We start from the raw sequence: 20,063 nt of genomic DNA on the forward strand, positions 1-20,063 counted from the left end.
CGCGCAGAGAGTGACCCAAGTCGGGAATTGAATCTGGATCTGAGGTGCTGTGAGGCAGCAGTGCTATCCACTGTGCCCAATCTCTAATTTGCAAAATTTAATCACACAGATTAACTAGAATTGCATATAAAACAAAAGCCAGAACATTCTACCATTAAGGTCAATTTAGATCACGCTTAGATTTAAAAGCACTAAAATCTGACCTGATCAGCAGTTTTATTGAGCCATTTCACAATTATTTTTTCTCTCTCATAAATAAATTTAATTAGGAGTCAAATCATCCTGCACAACAGTGACCTCCAAATGCATTAGCATACTTATATGAAGTTTCCTCTGGCATTTTAACAACATTCACCCTTTTGTTGTATCCTGTTCGCATGCTATAATTGTACATTGCAATTTCAGTCTAACTGGCACAATTCACCTGAACTGCTAGGCAGTAATCTATCCAAGCTTATGTTTTTGGATGGCTTATCGATGGTTATTTGCAATGTTTTCAAATCCTGAAGCATTCACTAGCATCATATATTTTATACAGTTTTATATAGAACTAAAGCAGTAGTCTACTTTCTACTTTAACTATAAGGAGCTGGGATTTGCTCCCACTCTAATGCATTTTGCATTTTTTAACAACTTCACATTCAAATGAAATAATGGGACAGAAGGGGAGAAGGTTATCTTTAAAACTAAAGTCCAGACTAAGACATTAGATGCAGGCTTGTGGTATAAAAGCAACTTCAGATTGATGTATTTATGTTAAGTAAACAGTAAATCAGTAGTTTCATTGAGAAAGGTCAGAGCAATGCAGGTGTGTGGAATAAATAATTCTGCACTGTTCTTTTGGGGAACTTGCGTCTGATTCTGTGGCAAAAATGGAAGATCAATTTGCTATAGGTGTCACCTTCCTCATTCGAGTGCAATTAAATTCTGCACAAATTGGGGAGGCGATGGCTTAGTGGTGTTATCATTCGACTATTAATCCAGAAACTCAGCTCATGTTCTGGGGACCTGGGTTCGACTCACACCACGGCAGATGTTTGAATTTGAATTCAATAAAAAACATTTGGAATTAAGAATCTACTGACTACCATTGTCGATTGTCGGAAAAACCCATCGGGTTCAGTAAAGTTAAAGTTTATTTATTAGACACAAGTAGGCTTACGTCAACAGTGCAATGAAGTTACTGTAAAAATGCTATATCCAACGCCTGTGGAGGAATTTAGCATGGCCAATGCACCTTACCAGCACATCTTTGCACTATGGAAGGAAACTGAGCAGCCGGAGGAAATCCACGCAGACACAGAGAGAACATGCAGATGCTGCACAGATAGTGACCCAAGCTGGGAATCGAATCCAGGTCCCTGGAGCTGTGAGGCAGCAGTGCTAACCACTGTGCCTCCGGGAGGAAATCTGCCATCCTTACCTGGTCTGGTCTACATGTGACCGCAGAGCCACAGCAATATGGTAGACTCTCAACTGCCTTCGGGCAACTAGGATGGCAATAAATACTTGCTAGCCAGTGATGCCCATGTCCCACCAATGAATTAAAAAAAAGAAAAGCCACTTCATCAATGGGGAATGGAAGGAAACACAACACTGTTAAACTCCCTGTTGTAATCCCAAGCTAAAACAGGTGACCGGCCTCAAAGATATTAGGCCTATTGGCTGTTGAGGATCACTTTTACCACTCAGTGTCCTAGCAGCCTGCCACTAAAGGTATGTTGCGAAAAAGTTACGAAAAAAATTAGTTCCTGAGGAACCTGGGAACAGGAGTGCTCCCAATCTCAGCCAGCCCCTAGCCTGGGGTCCTCTCCAGCCTCATCTGCTGAGATGTGCCTGCAGGTTAGTGCCAGTGATACAGCCCAAAATTAAAGGCAGGGCTGGGTTCCCCCAGTGTGAGGATGGACTTAGGGTCAACATTCGGGTTTCACCTTTTCCACTGCAACGTTAGATCTACAGCATACATCGTTTTCTTTTGGCAGGAGAGCAATACGAATGATAATGACTCAGCTTACTTTCCAAAGCCAATCTCCAACACAAATCAACTTTGTATCATCAATATATATAACATTTCAGGGAAGTAAATGAAACAAATATGTAAATATGAAGGGAAGCTTATGAATTTTGAAAATATGCAAGTTTATAAATTGATGCAAAGATGTGTGGGTTAGGTGGATTGGCCATGCTAAATTGCCACTTAGTGTCCAAAGATGTGCAGGTTAGGTGGACTGGCCATGCTAAATTGCCCCTTAGTGTCCAAAGATGAGTGGGTTTGGAGGATTGCCATGCTAAATTGCCCCTTAGTATCCAAAGAGTGTGGGTTAGGGGGATTGGCCATGCTAAATTGCCTCTTTAGTGTCCAAAGATGTACAGGTTTGGGGGGATTGGCCATGCTAAATTGCCCCTTCGTATCCAAAGATGTGCAGGTTAGGGGATTTGGCCTTGCTAAATTGCCCCGTCGTGTCAGGGGGATTAGCAGGGTAAATACTTGGGGTTATGGCAATAGGGCCTGGGTGGGAGTGCAGACTGGGCGGGCCAAATGGCCTTCTTCTGCACTGTAGGGATTCTAAAAACAATCAGCAAATTGAAATGTTCTCTGAAAGGTCACTGACCTGAAATACTAACTCTTTTTCCTTCAAGATACTGGCTGGGATCTTCCAACCACTCTAGCCCCAAAACTGGAGAACCCAGCTCGAGGTCAAAGGACCTTTATGTGGTCCTCGCTTCCCATCTGCTACAATCCCTGTGGCGGGTGGAATGGGAGAATTTTCCCCACTGATTTTGGAGTATTTCCAGAATTTACTGTTTTTTTTATTTTGAACTGAAACGCAACCTTGGGGTTCCACAAGACCACAGGGATGAATGTACAAGTGGATTTCTAACTGCCGAATCAGTAATTTTATATCTTGTTACTTACAAATTTATCTGTGATTATTTTTGTTGCCAGCAGTAATTTTTAACTCGGACCTTGGTGAGGTAAACACATTTTTAGAAAAAGCCTGACATGGAAAACATTGTAATTGTGCTACTATATGAAAGCAACATGCTAGCGCTGACAATTAGGGCATTACTCAACACCTGCAAGTGGCTTTCGCATATCATTACAAGTTTCATATTCCTTCCGATCCATTAATTAAAAACGGACAAGAAGGATTGTTCAAGACTTCAGAGCTATTCTTAACTTGCTTGCCAGTGGCCGATGCCTCTAAGCCTAACATTGTATAGCAAGTCACACTAAGTCTATTCTGTCACCAGTCTGAAGTTGGCTTAATTAAGACAGCGGTGCCTGAATAACAATTTTTTGGATTCCCAGAGCAAATTTAAACCAGCGAATGCCAGCAGCCTTCAGATCAAAATCTAAATGATAGAAATGTAACAAAGTTGTTGTTTTAGTCAATCAAGCTCTGCCTGATTCCATGAGCCTGGTGATAGAAACTAAAACAGCACGGCTAATCAGAGGGCCTTAGCAGGAGAATCTGGGGGAATGCCATCAGCAGTGCGAAGCTAGCTGCACAGCGGATGCACATTTAGATCATCATGCCCTCTGACCTGTCCATCCTCTCCAGCCTATTCAGGCAGACACGACCGCAGATATCAATATGCCAGAAAAAAGATACGAAATTAGCAGATTATTAGTGAATTCACTTATTTCCAAACCACAGCACAGGTATAGTTAAATATATCAATATATATTTCAATATATCAATTGAAATGCAGAACTTTCACCAAAAACATAGAAACACATTGCTGTTTGGGTGGGCTCTTGTAGGACATATAATTACAAAAGGAAGAATAACTTAATAGGAGTGTGACCTTTGCTAAAAGTGTTGATTTATTTCTCCTGATAATGACATGATTAGATGCAAGGATTTTAAAAGAACATACAGCTGTTTCCTTGTGAACATATTCGCGTTGTAGAACACACACAAAACACAGAACAGAAACAGGCCCTTCGGCCCTCAATGTTGCGCTGAACGTGACATCAAATTAAACTAATTCCTTCTGCCTGCCCTTAGTCTATATCCTTCTATTTCTTGCACATTCATATGCTTATCTAAAAACCCTTTAAACGTCTGCCTCCATCACCGTCCCTGGTAGCTTGTCTCAGACACCTACCACTCTCTGTGTAAAAAAAAACTTGCCTCTCACTCTCCTTTGAGCTTACCCCCCCTCTCAACTTAAGTGCATGTCCTGCAGTATTAGAAGACATTTCAACTCTGGGCACAACAGCTAAAAAATCTAGGGGTTAAATTGGAGAACTCTGAAAATAGGTGTTTGGATCAGAATCACAATTATTCCCGACTCACTGACTGCAAAGTAGGCAACATATCACCTTTCGTGATGCTGACTCATTTTAATAAACATTTCAAGGCTAACCAATCTATTCATTTGAGCTAGATGCATCAGTAGCGTACACAAAATCATAACTGTGTACTTTCGCTGAAAAGTTTGAAGGTAAGGTTGTGAACGTTGTTGGAGCAAGAGCTTAAGAGTTGTGGTTGTAAAGGAAAATCTGGCCGTGGGGGTGAACACTAGCAGCCAAGCCCCTGATAACCTGGAGACAATGCTGAAGAAGTTCAATGGCTTCATATGTTGGCCAAGTGAATACATCTTGGAATGCCATTTCTTACCAAGTGCACCAATAGTTTCAGCCACTGCTCGAATCACCACACTTTCATGTCTCACCTAGCAAGATTCACTATTGATGGAGGCAGGCAGGGCATCTCAGTCTGGCGGAGTGTGCATCCTGTTCCATGTGGGAACTCTGATGAAAGAGCCATATGTTTAGGAAGTTTCGTCTACTGAAACTCTAGTTTTAGCGATCCACTGTAGAGCAGGTGTCACTGCAGTGCATCTGAGGTTGAGAGCTATGTGAATAGCATATTCTTTGGATGAAGTCAACTTGCAGCTTAAGAGGGTGCAGGCAGAGAGGGACTGGGTTACAGCCAGGCAGTCAAGAAAGACTAAGCAAGCAGTGCCTGGTTCCCACCTGACATCTCACCCTCCAACTGGCATTCAGTTCTAAATACTGCAAGAATGACAGTTCCTCTGACAAGCGCTACTAGAACAAAGTCCATGGTGCCACATCAGAAAGCAGAATACTGTGGATGCTAATAATCTGAAATAAAAACAGAAAATGCTGGAAATACTCAGCAGCCCAGACAGCACCTGTGGAGAGAGAGAAACTGAGCTGATGTCTCAGATTGAAGCCTTTTCATCAGAACTGGGAAAATATTGAGATGTAAAAGGATTGGAGCAAGGTCTCGATGGGACAAGGGCGAAAGGAAGGTCTGTGAAAGGCTGGAACAGAGCTGAGAATCAATGCCAGAAGACTGCCAGGGCCAAAGGGAATGGTGATGGGCAACAAGGAGAAAAAAACCAAAGAAGTATCTGAGCTTCCGGTCTGACTTTGTTGAACTCAGTGCGGAGTCTAGAAGTGCCTAATTTGAAAGGCGAGGTGCTATCCCTCAAACCACACTGGCAAATGAGTCCAAGGAAAATTTGCAAATGATGCCAGTGCCTCCATAAATTCTACACTCACTGCCTTCAGTATCCTTGGATATATATCAGTCCTGATGCCTTATCAACTTGTAGGTGCAGACAGTCTATCCAATCAATTTTAAATCCTTCAAGTGTCTGAGCTATCTCGTCTTTCATTATGATCTGGGCAACATCTTCTTCCCTGTAAAAGCAACTTATCTGGGCCAGATCTATTCATAGCCCATTGAAATTGTCACACCACTGATGATGGAGACAATGCTGGCCACTATTGTAAAGGCAATGGGCCCTGGCAACATTGCAAAAATAGTACAGAAAACTCGTGTTGTAGAACCAGCCATGTTCCAACCAAAATATTTTAGGATACCTACAACAGTATTGTCTAACCAGCGATGAGGAAAATCGCCGAGGTATGCCCTGTTCCCAATAATCAGGCCAATCTGGCCAATTATGGACCCATCAGTCTACTTTTGATCATCAGCATATGATGAAAGGGGTGACTGGGAGTGTTAGGGCAGTGTCCTAAGCCCGACCATATTCAGCTGCTTCATCAATGATATTTCTTCCATTATAACGTCAGAAGTAGGAATGTTTGCTGAAGCGTGTACGATGTTCAATATCATTCGCTACTCCTAGATACTGAAGCAGTCAGTGTCCATATGCAGCAAGACTTGGACAACATTCAGGCTTGGGCTGATAACTGGCAAGTAACATTCGCACTATAAAAATGTCTCCAATGAGAGAATTTAATGAATCCTATGTGACATTTAATGGCATTACTATTGCTGAAAGCCCCCTCTATCCACATTCTGGAGGTTAGTACTTGACCAGAAACTGAACTGGACCAGCCACATAAACACTACAAGAGCAGTTCAGAGCCAGGAAATTCTGCATCAAATAACTCACCACTTGACTTTCCAAAGCCTGTCCACCATCTCTAATGTAAAAGTCAGGACCGTGTTGGGAAACGTTCCACTTGCCTGGATTAGTGCAGCTCCAACAACATTCAAGAAGTTTGAAACAACCCAGGGCAACACAGCCCCACTGGATTAGCATCCCATTCATCACCTTAAACATTTCCCCCTTTCCATCACCAGCGCACAGTGGCAGTCGTGTATACCCTATACAAGATGCACTGCAGCAACACACCAAGACGCTTTTGTCAGCACCTTCTAAACCTGTTCCTTCTACCATCTTGGAGGACAAAGGCAGCAGATGCATGGGAACGCCACCACTTGCAAGATCGTGCCACCCCGCCCCTCAACATCCTCCCAAGCCACACACCATTCTGATTTGGGAACTATATCACTGTTGCTTTATCTTTGCTGGGTCAAAATCCTGGAATTCCCTCTCTACCAACACTCTGGGTGTACCTACACCAGGTGGACTGCACTGGTTTAGGAAGGCAGTTCACCACTACCTTCTCGAGGGTGATAAGGAACAGGCAATAAATGCTGGTAAAACCAGTGATGCCCACATCCTGTGAAAGAATGTAATATTGCTGGGACGCCCACTGATATGACCATACTCACAACAGGGCAGAAATCATTTAAATTGATGGGTATTCCCATACCGGATCTCCCTTCTCACATCACAATTGCTCTTAGAGACTGTAAAAATTGAGAATGTGATTATATCCGGTACAAATTAAGTATTTTTACCACTCCAGCACTCCGGATGTGAACTTCAGCATATTTTTCCATTTTGATGTGTAAAAACTAGTCCCGGGAATGTCACAGTTAGAATCAAGTTTATTTTAACTTGCTAAAACATACAGCCCTGAGGACTTTTGGGAAAAAGAAAACTTGGGCCAAAATTTTCCAGCCGTTGCCACCAGTGGGATTTTCCGGTCCCGCTGACAGCGACATTCTTTTCCGGATTCCCTGGTGGTGGAGGTTGCGAAATAAGGGAAAACTTGCTGATGATGATGGGGTTGGAAGATCCGATACTGGCCAATGGTGGGTCGCTTCTGCAGAACACACCACAGTTTTGGGGATTGGCAGAGGGGGGTTCTGCCCTCGGTTTCTGCATTAAATTGGAAGGTGGCACCCAGGAAGAGTTGTTAACTGGTAAGATATACAAGTTTTTCTTGCGGGGGGAAGGAGGAGAAGGAGAAGTTGTAAAAGATAGAACAGCTGATGTTTGAAGGAAAAAAAAATCGAAGGTTCAAAATAACTTTTAAGGACAGGAAAATGAGAAACTGGAAAAGGAGAATTTACAAAACAATCAAAGTAAAATTGTGTTTGAATCTTTTCTTTAGCTCTATGTAGTTATTATTACTGTGAAAAAGTTATGTCTGATATCAGAGAGCAGGCTTGTTGCTGTAATACTGGAGTTTAGTTTAGCATCTCCATTAGGAATCTCCCTCCACTACCCGCAGCCAAAGTTTAATTTTACTGCAGTAAGATAAACAAAAGGTTAAAAAAAATCCAGAGCTACATGTTCTGGAGTATTATATTCATCTGAATTAAAGACTCTAACAGTCTTAAAAAAATCATTCATATCTTCAGTATTTGCAAGGAAAATGTACAATCCGTAACCTCCAGTTATGGATATCAGATGATGAAGAGGCAGCACACTGAAAGCTCGTGCTACCAAATAAACCTGTTGGACTTTAACCACTTCTTACTATAGTTTTAAGTAGGTTTAATGCAAGGGAGTTGTAGCTTGATTTCATGGATGAACAGAAGCACTTGAGTTAGTTGGAATGTGGATTGTATTGTTATGAAAAAAGATTATAAAATGTATTTCGGGAGTGAAGTTTGGAAACTCTTATACAAAAATACTATGGAGGGGGGTGGATTCTGTAGAGAAATCGGCAAACACTAAATGAATGCTAATGGAGCCATTGCAGCTCCAAATGGATTCCAACAGCTGTGTTAATCTTAAAACCTCTGTGAATTGGTTAAACTAAAGGGGTATTGTATTATAATCCATTCTTCATGTGAGTTTTCTTGTTGTCAAAACTAATTAGCAGTCCTGTGACACGTTCTACAGTCTTTTGAGCTAGGGTTCCATTCTGGGATCTTCCCATCCAGTTATATCATCAACTGGGGTCGTAACATTAATTACAGATTAGAAATGATAAATTTAAGTGGTTGAATTGTACTGAAGAAATGTATGAAACAAGCGCCTTCACTCAGCCAATTTACTCACTTTCATTTCGCTTTTCACTGTCAGCATTGTACTTCAGCATTATGGATGAAAAGAACATTGCATAAATCTGCATTCTCAAGAGAAAATGGTGCGTCTGTGGTGGAAACAGGAGGCTTACAGAGTGACGTTGAACCTTACCTTGGACATCTTGCTTTTGCTATCTGCAGTGAGAAATGACATGTTGTTGATTTCATTTTGCACCACAAAATTCTGTTCTTCTCGTTTGAAATTCTGAGAGAGAAAGATAAACTGTTAAGGAACAGAGGTAGCTTATGCCACAGGTTCGTACCGTCTAAGGGCCAGTTTTCAGCTGTCTAAGATCATGTAATTTATGGAGCCAACACACATGAATTTTGCAATTAGTGTGACCATAATAGTACTAACTTGCAAGAAAAGTGAAACGTAAGGCGATTAAACCGCACTTCTATTTGGCTGAGAAATCTAGACTGAAGCCTACCTAATTAGATATTTCTGTGACAGCTTCCAGTCTAAAAGCTGCACTGAACTTAATATACTCAGGAAAAAATATCTGTTCTGTTAAGTGCGCTCTCTAATTACCATCATCAGTCCACTATTCATCAGCAGTAAGTCAATTATGTGAATGAGACTGACAGACTCAGTACTTGACTTGGCTCTGACGTACAGTCACCTATTGTATGGAGTAGGTAAACCATAAAGAATCCATATTGAATTGAAAGTGAGGATTAACAGGGGACAGAAACATACAACTTTACTTTTTGTTGGAGGTGGCGGAACAAACAATGTAGCAACATCAAGTACAAATCATATGTGCTTGGATTTGTAAAGATTCGAAATAAATTTCAAGGACAGGTGAATTATAACCCAGAAACTTTGACACGATGTCAGGAAAACTCAAGAAATTGCAATATTTAGTGGTTGGTAATATTCTTATCTGTTGGAAGTATGTGAGAGGTAATTAAAGCAAGGGACAGAATGACTGAATCTAAAATGTGGGCTTGATATGGTAATGAATCTAGAAATACTTCAATTAGGTAGTTAAACAAGTATGTTTACAGAACAGGAATAGATCGGCAGGATAAACAGGAGTAGAATATGCAGGGTAAAAGAAATGGTGTTGTAGATAAAGTATGGATAGAGTGAGTTTACTTTTACTTAAATTCTAGAAGCTAAAGTAAAGCAATAAAGTTAATCAATTCTGAGAGAGAGGACTTCTAAAGAGACTGGGTGAGGCAATGGAGATCAAAGGAAAAGAACGTACTTAAGGAGATATCAGCTTCTTCTCTGCTGCCATGAGACTTTTGAATGGATTTACCTTATACTAAGCTGATCTTTCCCTACACCCTAGCTCTGACTGTAACACTACATTCCACACTCTCTCCTTTTCTTCTCCCGTATGTACTCTGTGAATGGAATGGTATGTTTGTCTGTGTATTCAAGAAACAATACTTTCCACTGTATCCCAAAACACGTGACAATAATAAATCAAATCAAACATTATTTGAGGCCTCAAACAAACTCAGGAAAACAATCTTCCCAAATGTGCTTTTATATCATCACATTTGGTGTAGTGTGTGTGAAATACCAGCGTGAAGAATAGATGCTGAAGATTACAACGAGATTATGAACGTGGGCTTTAAATGCTTTGTACCAAGCCTTTGGAGCAAGATTTTAAAACTACTTTCTCAGTGCTGTATAATTTTCTTCCTCAGTGGAAAATGTATGTCTTAGGTGTCACTCAGAGACCACAGTTAATGTGAGAAATAGGTGAGAGAGATAATAATCAACAGAGAAATCTAGCACTGGGTAGAGTCTCGATCTTGATTTAGTTTGATGAAGATTGTATGACCTACATGTGACTTTGACCACAATATGAAGATGTCTCCCACCATTCTGAAGAGCTCCTCAGCATCAGGGTCTGGTTCTGTAAGCCACCTGGCCCTGTGAACATAAACAAAACAAAAAATAATAATGTGGGGAGAAGGCTATATGTTTCTGCAATGGGAAAAAAAAATACTGCATATAAACTGCGATGATGTGGAGTTGCTGACGTTGGACGGGGGTGGGCACAGTAAATAGTCTCACAACCAGGTTAAAGTCCAACAGGTTTATTTGGTAGCACAAGCTTTCAGAGCATCGCCTCTTCATCAGGTAACTCATCTGATGAAGGGGCAACACTCCTGATAGGTCAGACTTGTAGCTTCCATTCAGCTGCTGGGTTTGGAAATTCAGCCAACTAGACACTAAAACTCAAAGTTAAATTTAAGGTAAACAGGTACTTTAAAATATTTTCATGTTGGATTTGCCTCAGGGAAGCAAGTTAGTCACACTGGCCCAACAGTTCTGTTAAAACCAGAAGCAGGAGCTGATTTACAACCTTGAAATTTAACCTCCCCTCCCCATCCCACCATCCCAGTAGGATTAAATTGAACCAAAACGTTTGATATGAAATCACAGCATAGTCACCTATTATTGTCCACATAGCGAATCAGCAGTGGATACAACGCGTACAAATCGCGACAGAGGACAGAAAATTCATCTCGAATCAGTAACTCGTTCTCCACAGCGTCACTCTTTCCCTCCATGCGCAGCTGATCCTCTTCAGCCACCACCTTTCCCGCTCTCTTCCTTAACTTTTCCATTGTCGGGATAAAATGGGATTTCAGCAACTCAGGTTTGGCCTTGCTGATAATCGGCTGCGCAAAAACTGGATGGAGTGAAACAAAACAAGTGCCAAGTGTCAGTTGTCTTGTATGATAAACACGTTCAAATCATTTGCTTTGGCATTGTATCTTCTTGTGTCCCAAACTGATTAATATTGTTTAATGCAGGGGTTCCCAAATAGTGGTGTTGTTGAGATGAGATTTTGGGGTTGCGAACTCAGACGTAGCAATGGCAGCATGGATCTCAAACTGAGTTTTCATAGCTGCAAGGCCACTTTCAATGTTCGTTTTATCTCTACTGGTGAGCATAGCAGGACTGTCCGTTTGCTGAGGCCAGCTGGGCTCCTACCACTACAGACTATAGTAGGGTAGAAGGCACAGTGATTAGCACTGCTGCCTCACAATGCCAGGGACCCAGGTTCGATTCCCAGCTTGGGTCACTGTTTGTGTGGAGTCTGCACATTCTCCTCGTATCTGTATGGGTTTCCTCTGGGTGCTCCGGTTTCCTCTCACAGTCTGAAAGACACGCTGGTTAGGTGCATTGGCCATGTTACATTTTCCCTCAGTGTACCCAAACAAGTGCCGGAATGTGGCAACTGGAGGACTTTCACAGTAATTTCATTGCAGTATTAATGTGAGCGAGCAATAAATAAACTTTACTTTTTACATAGATCTTTGCTTTTTGCAGGGTAAATTCAGCAGGTTTAATTGCCCCACCTCTTCATTTCACACCCACCCACCCCCACCCAACTCAACAACTTTATAATCCATCCAACCACTCACCACCCCATCCGACAACCATTGTCCTTGTTCTTGACCCAGAGTCAACCTGTCCAGTTTGCAATTGAACAAAGTTAGACAGCTAACTACTCCCAGCTGCACTCTCCACTGCAACATCCCCATCAATCAGAGCCCACTTGCTACTCAAATCAGCACACTCTGATTATGCAGTTCAATTGTTGTTTCCCTTTTACAACTGGGAATTTCTTGCAAACTATCTTGGGTGAGTGCAAGATGGAAATCTTAAGATAGCATGTCTCCTTTTAGTACGAAGTGCCACAACCCAAGTTAAAGTCCAACAGGTTTATTTGGAATCATGAACTTTCGGAACACTACTCCTTCATCAGGTGAGTGGAGGTAGGCTCACAAACACGTTATATATAGACAAAGACGCAATTGCAAGATAATTACAGATTGTAATGTGGAGAATAGTAATCAAGGCTTTACAGGTAACCAAGTCTTTACAAGTATGAACAGTGTGAGTGGTGAGAGGGATATTCGCAGGTTGAAGACATATGAGATTTTCAGCAAAACACAGCAAGTTGAATAAATGACTCTCTCTAATTATACAGCTTGCTTTCCAACTTATCACGGTACCTGCAAGTCTTTTCATCCACGATGCTTCATCGATACCCAAGTTGTTAACTATGATCTTCAGAATATTTCCCAGCAGGGCATTAAGGTGTTCAGAGGTGACACTAGTGCAGCACGGTGTGTCCTCATCAGTGATATTCTCAAATCCATGTTCCCACCACCGTGGCAAGTAGTTGCACAACATGGGAAGCGTAATTTCAATAACATGGGGCATCTCAGTGTAACGGGCCCCAGACTCTGCGAGGTCATTGATTTCTTTCATGAGATAGTCCAAGTCAGGAATATCTGGACACATTTCGTGAACACTACTTGGCAAACCCAGAACTGTTGCGAGAAAAGAAAGTCAAACTAGATTATACCCAATCAATTCTCTGAACAAAGCAGTACATTTGTTCTTTCAGTGTTTAAATACAATAATTGTACAGTATTAACGGATACTTTCAGTGGAATTCTCTGGCCTCACCTGCAGCGGGGGTTCTCCAGTCTCACTGCGGTGAATGGAGTTTTGGCTGAGCATCAAGTTCTCCATTTTCACTGGCAGCAATGTGTACGAGGTCAGAGAATTCCACTCCTTATCTCTCCTTCAATGACTCAGAGCATTCCAGGAATGCCTAAGCCAAACAGAAGGACCCAAATTCATTTGTGTTGAGTGAAGTAACCTTAATAGGTGATGGGGGGTGCTGGAATTAGAACACCCCAAGTTATAAAGTCATAGAGATTTACAGCATGGCAACAGGCCCTTCGGCCCAACTTCTCCATGCCACCCCATTTTTTTAAACCACTAAGCTAGTCCCAGTTTCCCACATTTGGCCTATATCCTTTTATCTTACCCATGTAACTGTCTAAACACTTTTTAAAACACAAAATTGTACCCACCTTTACTACCACCCCTGGAAGCTTATTCCATACACTCACCACACTCTGTGTGGAAATAATTGCCCCTCTGGACCCTTTTGTATCTCTTCCCTCTAGCTTTAGGCTCCCCTGCCTTTAGGAAAAGATATTGACTATCTATCTGATCTGTGCCCCTCATTATTTTATAGACCTCTCACTATAAGATCACTCCTAAGCTCCTAGGTTCCACAGAAAAAAGTTCCAGTCTATCCAATTTCTCCTTATAACCCAATCCATCAAGTCCAGTAGCATTCTAGTAAATCTTTTCTGCACTCTTTAATAACATATTTTCTATAATAAGGTGACCAGAACTATACACAGTATTCCAAGTGTGGCCTTACCAACGTCTTTTACAACTTCAATAAGATGTTCCCAACCCCTGTATTCCAATGTTCTGACCAATGAAACCAAGCATGCCAAATGCCTTCTTCACCACTCTGTCCACCTGTGACTCCACTTTCAAGGAGCCACGAACCCCTAGATTTCTTTGTTCTGTAACTCTCTCCAACACCCTACCATTAACTGATAAGTCCTGTCCTGGTTCACTCTACCAAAATGCATCATCTTGCATTTATCTAAATTAAACTCCAACTGTCATTCGTCAGCCCACTGGCCAATTGATCAAGATCCTATTGCAATCCTAAATAACCTTTCTCATTGTCCACTATGCCACCAAATGTCATCTGCAAAGTTACTAACCATGTCTTCTGAATTCTCATCCAAATCACTAATATACATGACAAATAACAGTGGACAATAACAGTTAAGCAAAGGGCAAAATCCATCAAGGTGTAAACTGCTGGTAGCTATCCAGTGATGCCTATTAATGATGCAGCATTTGTATACCAAGTAAATGGAGAACTGGATTTGGCTGCAATGCCTTCTGAAGACAATTATGTGCTGACTTTTCTTGTCATGTATGGACAATATCCACTTGGATAAGGTATCCATGGTCATCTATGGACTTGGGTCACAATAAGGAGTCAGAAGAGAAACATTAATGGAGAGAATTTGTGAGCAAAAAGAAAGTGTATTGCAGTAAAGCTCAGGGCAGGATTTCCCACATCACTGTCAGGTGGTGGGCTATTCTGGTTCCGCCGTTGTCAACGGGCTTCTCTGTTGAATACACCCCTTGCTACTGTGATCACTTTGCCTGTATCAATAACCCATTTCAACTCCTATTCTCCAAGGACTATATGGCCTCTGTATTTCTCCTGCCAAAATAACCACTACTCACACTTGTCTATGTTGAAGCTAATTTTCAGTTTGTTCATCTATTCCCTGAATTAATAATTTTTTTTTTGCCTTCTTCCGCAATTTGGTGTCATCTGCACATTTTGAAGTTGTACTTGCTGAGTCCAGATCACTTATTTCCAGGCGAAAATATTTGTCTGCTGTTAAGTACTGGTAGTTACTGCAAGTATACTTCAAGAAAAGATTCTGAAATTTAGGGCAATTAAAAACACTTCAGAAGACAGAGCGATTACTTGAAGCTTTGAGAAAACATTGCTCTGGTGTTAAAAAGTGTTACTGTTGATTTTGCTTTCTTTTCAATTAGCTAACTGATGTATTAAAGTGCAGCAATAGGTTATAATTATGGCATTACACTGATGATTTTAATAGTTGCTGAACATTTATCGGAAATCTATAAAAACATTTTAAAAAATCCGCATTTAATATTTGGTTCTATTTGAAGACAGCAACAAATATGTTGAATTTCCAGATATTGCATAAGATAGGAAATAAAATGCAGCCCACAATCTACATCACTACCAATATTGAAAAGTATCTGTACCATTTCTCACAACAATCTGCGAGGTGCAAACAATCACTTTTTTCTTTGATTTTGGCATTTCATCATAGAAATCATAGAAACCCTACAGCGCAGAAAGAGGCCATCTAGCCCATCAAGTCTGTATTGACCACAATCCCACCCAGGCCCTACCTCTACATCCCTACACATTTACACGCTAATCCCTCTAACCTACGCATCTCAGGACACTAAGGGGCAATTTTAGCATGGCCAATCAACCTAACCCGCACATCTTTGGACTGTGGGAGGAAACTGGAACATCTGGAGGAAACCCACGCAGACATGAGGAGAATGTGCAAACTCTACACAGACAGTGACCCAAGCCAGGAATCGAATCCAGGTTCATGGAGCTGTGACGCAGCAGTGCTAATCACTGTGCCACTGTACCACTCACTGTGTGATTTACTTTTTATGAACACTTGGCAATTTTGTACATTTGGGATTCAGGTGAAAGAAATTCAAATGGCATTTATAGTGGTAGGAAAAATGAACATTCTCTCGAATCAAGGGGAGAGAGGGTGCCATTGTCAATGGGGTGCAAGTGACATCCACCCCCCCTAGACTGGCTAACTCTAAGGGTCAGGGACAAGAGAGGGCTACTGGGAAGAGGAAGGGAGGTGAGGAGCGGAGGCCTCAGCCTCTTAATCTGCATAACAGGTTTGAGGTTCTTGCTTCCAAGTTGGACGAGAACGAGGCAGGTGAGGTTGGTGAGCAAGCTGCACACGGTACAGTGCTGCAGCAGGACATAGGCAAAGAGAAAGGGAAAAGGAACGTAGTAGTTATTGGGGATAGTGGGGTGAAGGGTATTGGCACTGTCCTTTGTCACAATGACAAAGTGCACAGAAGGGTGCGTTGTCTGCCTGGTGCTCGGGTACGGGATGTCACAGCTGGGCTGCAGAGGAACCTGGAGTGGGAGGGTGAGAATCCGGTCGTTGTGGTACATGTGGGTGCCGGCGACGTAAGCAAAATGCAGACTGAGGATCTGGGGAGGGAGTATGAAAAGCTTGGAATGGAATTAAAAAGTAGAACCGACAAGGTGGTTATCTCTGGGCTACTGCCTGAACCGTGTGTAGATGGGCGTAGGGTTGACAGGATTAAGGAAGTGAATGGGTGGCTCAGGGATTGGTGTGGGAGGAATGGGTTTGAATTTATGGGGCATTGGCACCAGTATTGGGGTAGGTGGGACCTGTTCGGGAGGGATGGGGTTGGTCTGAACCGTGCTGGGACCAGAGTGCTGGCGAATCGAGTAAAGAGGACTGTAGACAGGGCTTTAAACTAATTAGAGGGGGGGAGGGTGTGAGGGTAGGTGACATTACGGGGTCTAAAGTTAAGGAGAGTGTACATGTAAGGGAAGAGGCCGAGGATGTCCCAATAATAGAGGGAGTAGGGGGCGTGAGTATAGTTGGTGGCGTTGCGGCAAATAGGGTCCAGGTGAAGGCTGGGATGAAAGCACTTTATCTGAATGCACGAAGCATTCGGAATAAAGTGGATGAGCTGATGGCGCAGATCGACACAAATGGATACGATCTGGTGGCCATTACAGAGACATGGCTGCAGGGTGACAGGGACTGGGAGCTGAATGTACAGGGCTATCAAGTGTTTAGGAAGGATAGGCAGGAGGGAAAAGGGGGGGTGCGTAGCTCTACTGATTAAGGATAGCATCACGGTGGTAGCAAGGGATGATACTGGAGCCAAGGAGCAGAGGGTGGAATCGTTGTGGGTGGAGATTAGGAACAGCAAAGGGAGGAAGACGCTGGTGGGTGTCGTCTATAGGCCCCCGAATAATGATCTGGAGATGGGGCGGGCTGTTAACGCGCAAATAAGTGCGGCGTGCAGGAATGGGACGGCCGTAGTTATGGGGGATTTCAATCTGCATATTGATTGGTCGACCCATGTTGGACGTGGGGGGCTCGAGGAAGAGTTCTTGGAATGCTGCCGGGATAGTTTCCTCGAACAGTGTGTGTTGGAGCCGACGAGGGAGCGAGCTATCTTGGATCTGGTGCTATGTAATGAAGCGGGTAGAATTAGGGACCTTGTGGTGAAGGATCCTCTTGGGGAGAGTGATCATTGTATGGTGGAGTTTCTGGTGCAGATGGAGGAGGAGAAAGTGGGTTCCCGGACACGCGTCCTTTGTTTGAATAGAGGGAAATACGGTAGGATGAGAGAAGAATTGGCGAATGTGGACTGGGAGAGCGCGTTGGAGGGAGGGTCTGTTGAGGAGCAGTGGAGGATCTTTAAGGAGATCTTTCTTGGTGCTCAACGGAAATTTATTCCGATGGTCAAAAAGGATAGTAGGAGGAGAGGTAATAAGCCGTGGATAACAAAGGAGGTGAAGGAAAGTGTTAAACTAAAAGCGGAGGAATTTAGAGTAGCTAAGAGTAGTGGGCGAGAAGAGGATTGGGAGAGGTTTGAATGTCAACAAAGATTGACAAAGAAGTTGATAAGGAAGGGTAGGAGAAACTATGAAGCTGGGCTAGCGCTTAATATAAAAAAGGATAGCAAGAGTTTTTATAAATATATAAAAAGGAAGAGGCTGGCTAGGGTGAATGTTGGTCCTTTAGAGGATGAGAAAGGGGACCTAGTGGTAGGGGATGGGGATATGGCTAAGGTATTGAATAACTTTTTTGTTTCTGTCTTCACGGAGGAGGACGTGAATAATTTGCTGGGTGTTAGCGATAGAAAGGTGGTAGGACTGGAGGGTCTTAATGACATTACTGTTACTAGAAAGGCGGTGCTCGACAGACTGGAGGGGCTGATTGTGGACAAGTCCCCAGGACCGGATGGAATGCATCCGAGGGTTCTGAAAGAAATGGCGGAGGTGATAGTGGATGCCTTGGTGGTTATTTTCCAAACGTCGCTGGATTCTGGGGAAGTGCCGGATGATTGGAAAACGGCTAATGTTACGCCGTTGTTTAAGAAGGGTGCCAGGCAAAAGGCGGGGAATTATAGGCCGGTTAGTTTAACGTCTGTGGTAGGTAAAATGTTAGAATCTGTCATTAAGGAGGAAATTGCAAGGCATCTTGAAGGGAACTGCTTGATAGAGCAGACGCAGCACGGTTTCATTAAAGGGAAGTCGTGTCTGACAAATTTACTGGAGTTCTATGAGGATGTGTCTAGGGCGGTGGATAGAGGAGAGCCGGTGGATGTGGTCTTTCTAGATTTTCAGAAGGCGTTTGACAAAGTGCCTCACAAGAGGTTATTGCAGAAGGTCGAGGGACATGGAGTTGGGGGTAGGGTGTTAGCGTGGATAGAGGATTGGTTGTCAAATAGGAGGCAGAGAGTGGGGGTCAACGGGTGCTATTCGGATTGGCGGATGGTGACTAGTGGAGTGCCCCAGGGGTCGGTGCTGGGGCCTCAGCTTTTTACCATTTATATAGATGATCTGGAGGAGGGAACCGAGTGTAGAGTGTCGAAATTTGCTGATGACACCAAGACTGGGGGAACGGCAAATTGTGCGGAGAGTCTGCAGAAGGATCTAGATAGGCTGGGCGAATGGGCCAGGAACTGGCAAATGGAATTTAATGTTGGCAAGTGTGAGGTGGTCCACTTTGGTAGGAAAAATGGTAGGAAGGACTATTACTTACGGGGCGAAAAACTGCAGCAGGCAACGGTGCAGAGGGACCTCGGGGTCCTTGTGCATGAGTCGCAAAAACCCAGCTTGCAGGTGCAGCAGGTGGTCAGGAAGGCGAATGGGATGCTGGCCTTCATAGCGAGGGGGATTGAATATAAAAGTAGGGAGGTCTTGCTGCAGCTGTATAGGGCATTGGTGAGGCCGCAACTGGAGTACTGTGTGCATTTTTGGGCGCCGCACCTGTGCAAAGATATTTTGGCCTTGGAGGGAGTGCAGAGGAGGTTTACTAGGCTGATACCGGAGTTGAGGGGGTTGAGCTATGAGGAGAGGTTGAATAAACTGGGCTTGTACTCGTTAGAGTTTAGAAGAATGAGGGGAGATCTCATTGAGACGTATAAGATGATGAATGGGATGGATAGGATAGAGGTGGAAAGACTCTTCCCGCTCAAAAAAGACAATAGGACTAGGGGGCACAGCCTCAAGATAAAAGGGGGGCGGTTTAGAACGGAGTTGAGGAGGAACTTCTTCACTCAAAGGGTGGTGAATCTCTGGAATTCTCTGCCCGTTGAGGTGGTGGAGGCTACCTCGCTAAATATATTTAAGACACGGGTTGATGGGTTTTTGATAAGAGAGGGGATTAAGGGTTATGGGGAGAGGGCGGGAAAGTGGAACTGAGCAGCGACAGATCAGCCATGATCTTATTGAATGGCGGGGCAGGCTCGAAGGGCTGGATGGCCTACTCCTGCTCCTATTTCTTATGTTCTTATGAATCGGGCACACAGTGACAGTACTAAGCAATGATCAAATGTAAAACAAAACTTTGAGTAAGGTTGCTAATGTGCATGGAATTAGTAACAACTTTGTGCTGTGGGTCCATATCCATTTAGGACACTGCTGCATCTGTCCAAGTTCATTTCATGTGGAACTTTTTGAGGCAAGGATATATGGGCAGCACAGTTGTTAGCACTGATGCCTCACAGTGCCAGGGACTCAGGTTTGATTCCTGACTTGGGTCACTGTCTGTGAGGAGTCTGTATGTTCTCCCTGTTTCTGCATGGGTTTCCTCCCACTGTCTGAAAAATGTGGTTAGGTGCATTGGCCATGCTACATTCTC

The 20,063-nt window shown here is 43.1% G+C and overlaps 1 protein-coding gene across 11 annotated transcripts in view; it reads right to left on the reverse strand.

Annotated features, from left to right (window-relative positions):
- The window catches only part of LOC145337795 (ryanodine receptor 1-like), a 448,949-nt gene that overhangs the window by 120,991 nt on the left and 307,895 nt on the right, over positions 1 to 20,063 (reverse strand). For 6 of the 11 annotated variants that reach the window (XM_080182643.1, XM_080182645.1, XM_080182640.1 and 3 more), the window contains 5 exons: positions 12,675 to 12,995; positions 11,101 to 11,341; positions 10,488 to 10,575; positions 8,794 to 8,886; positions 3,550 to 3,567 (listed from right to left, as the gene is read on the reverse strand). In XM_080182643.1, coding sequence (XP_080038769.1) covers positions 3,550 to 3,567; positions 8,794 to 8,886; positions 10,488 to 10,575; positions 11,101 to 11,341; positions 12,675 to 12,995 — 761 coding nt within the window. The remainder of the gene's footprint in view (positions 1 to 3,549; positions 3,568 to 8,793; positions 8,887 to 10,487; positions 10,576 to 11,100; positions 11,342 to 12,674; positions 12,996 to 20,063) is intronic. The other 5 variants (XM_080182647.1, XM_080182646.1, XM_080182648.1 and 2 more) reach the window with 1 other exon arrangement.

This window comes from Carcharhinus amblyrhynchos, unplaced genomic scaffold (assembly GCF_965287045.1).
Source record: "Carcharhinus amblyrhynchos unplaced genomic scaffold, sCarAmb.v2.hapA scaffold_75, whole genome shotgun sequence".
Classification (NCBI taxonomy): Eukaryota; Metazoa; Chordata; class Chondrichthyes; order Carcharhiniformes; family Carcharhinidae; genus Carcharhinus; species Carcharhinus amblyrhynchos.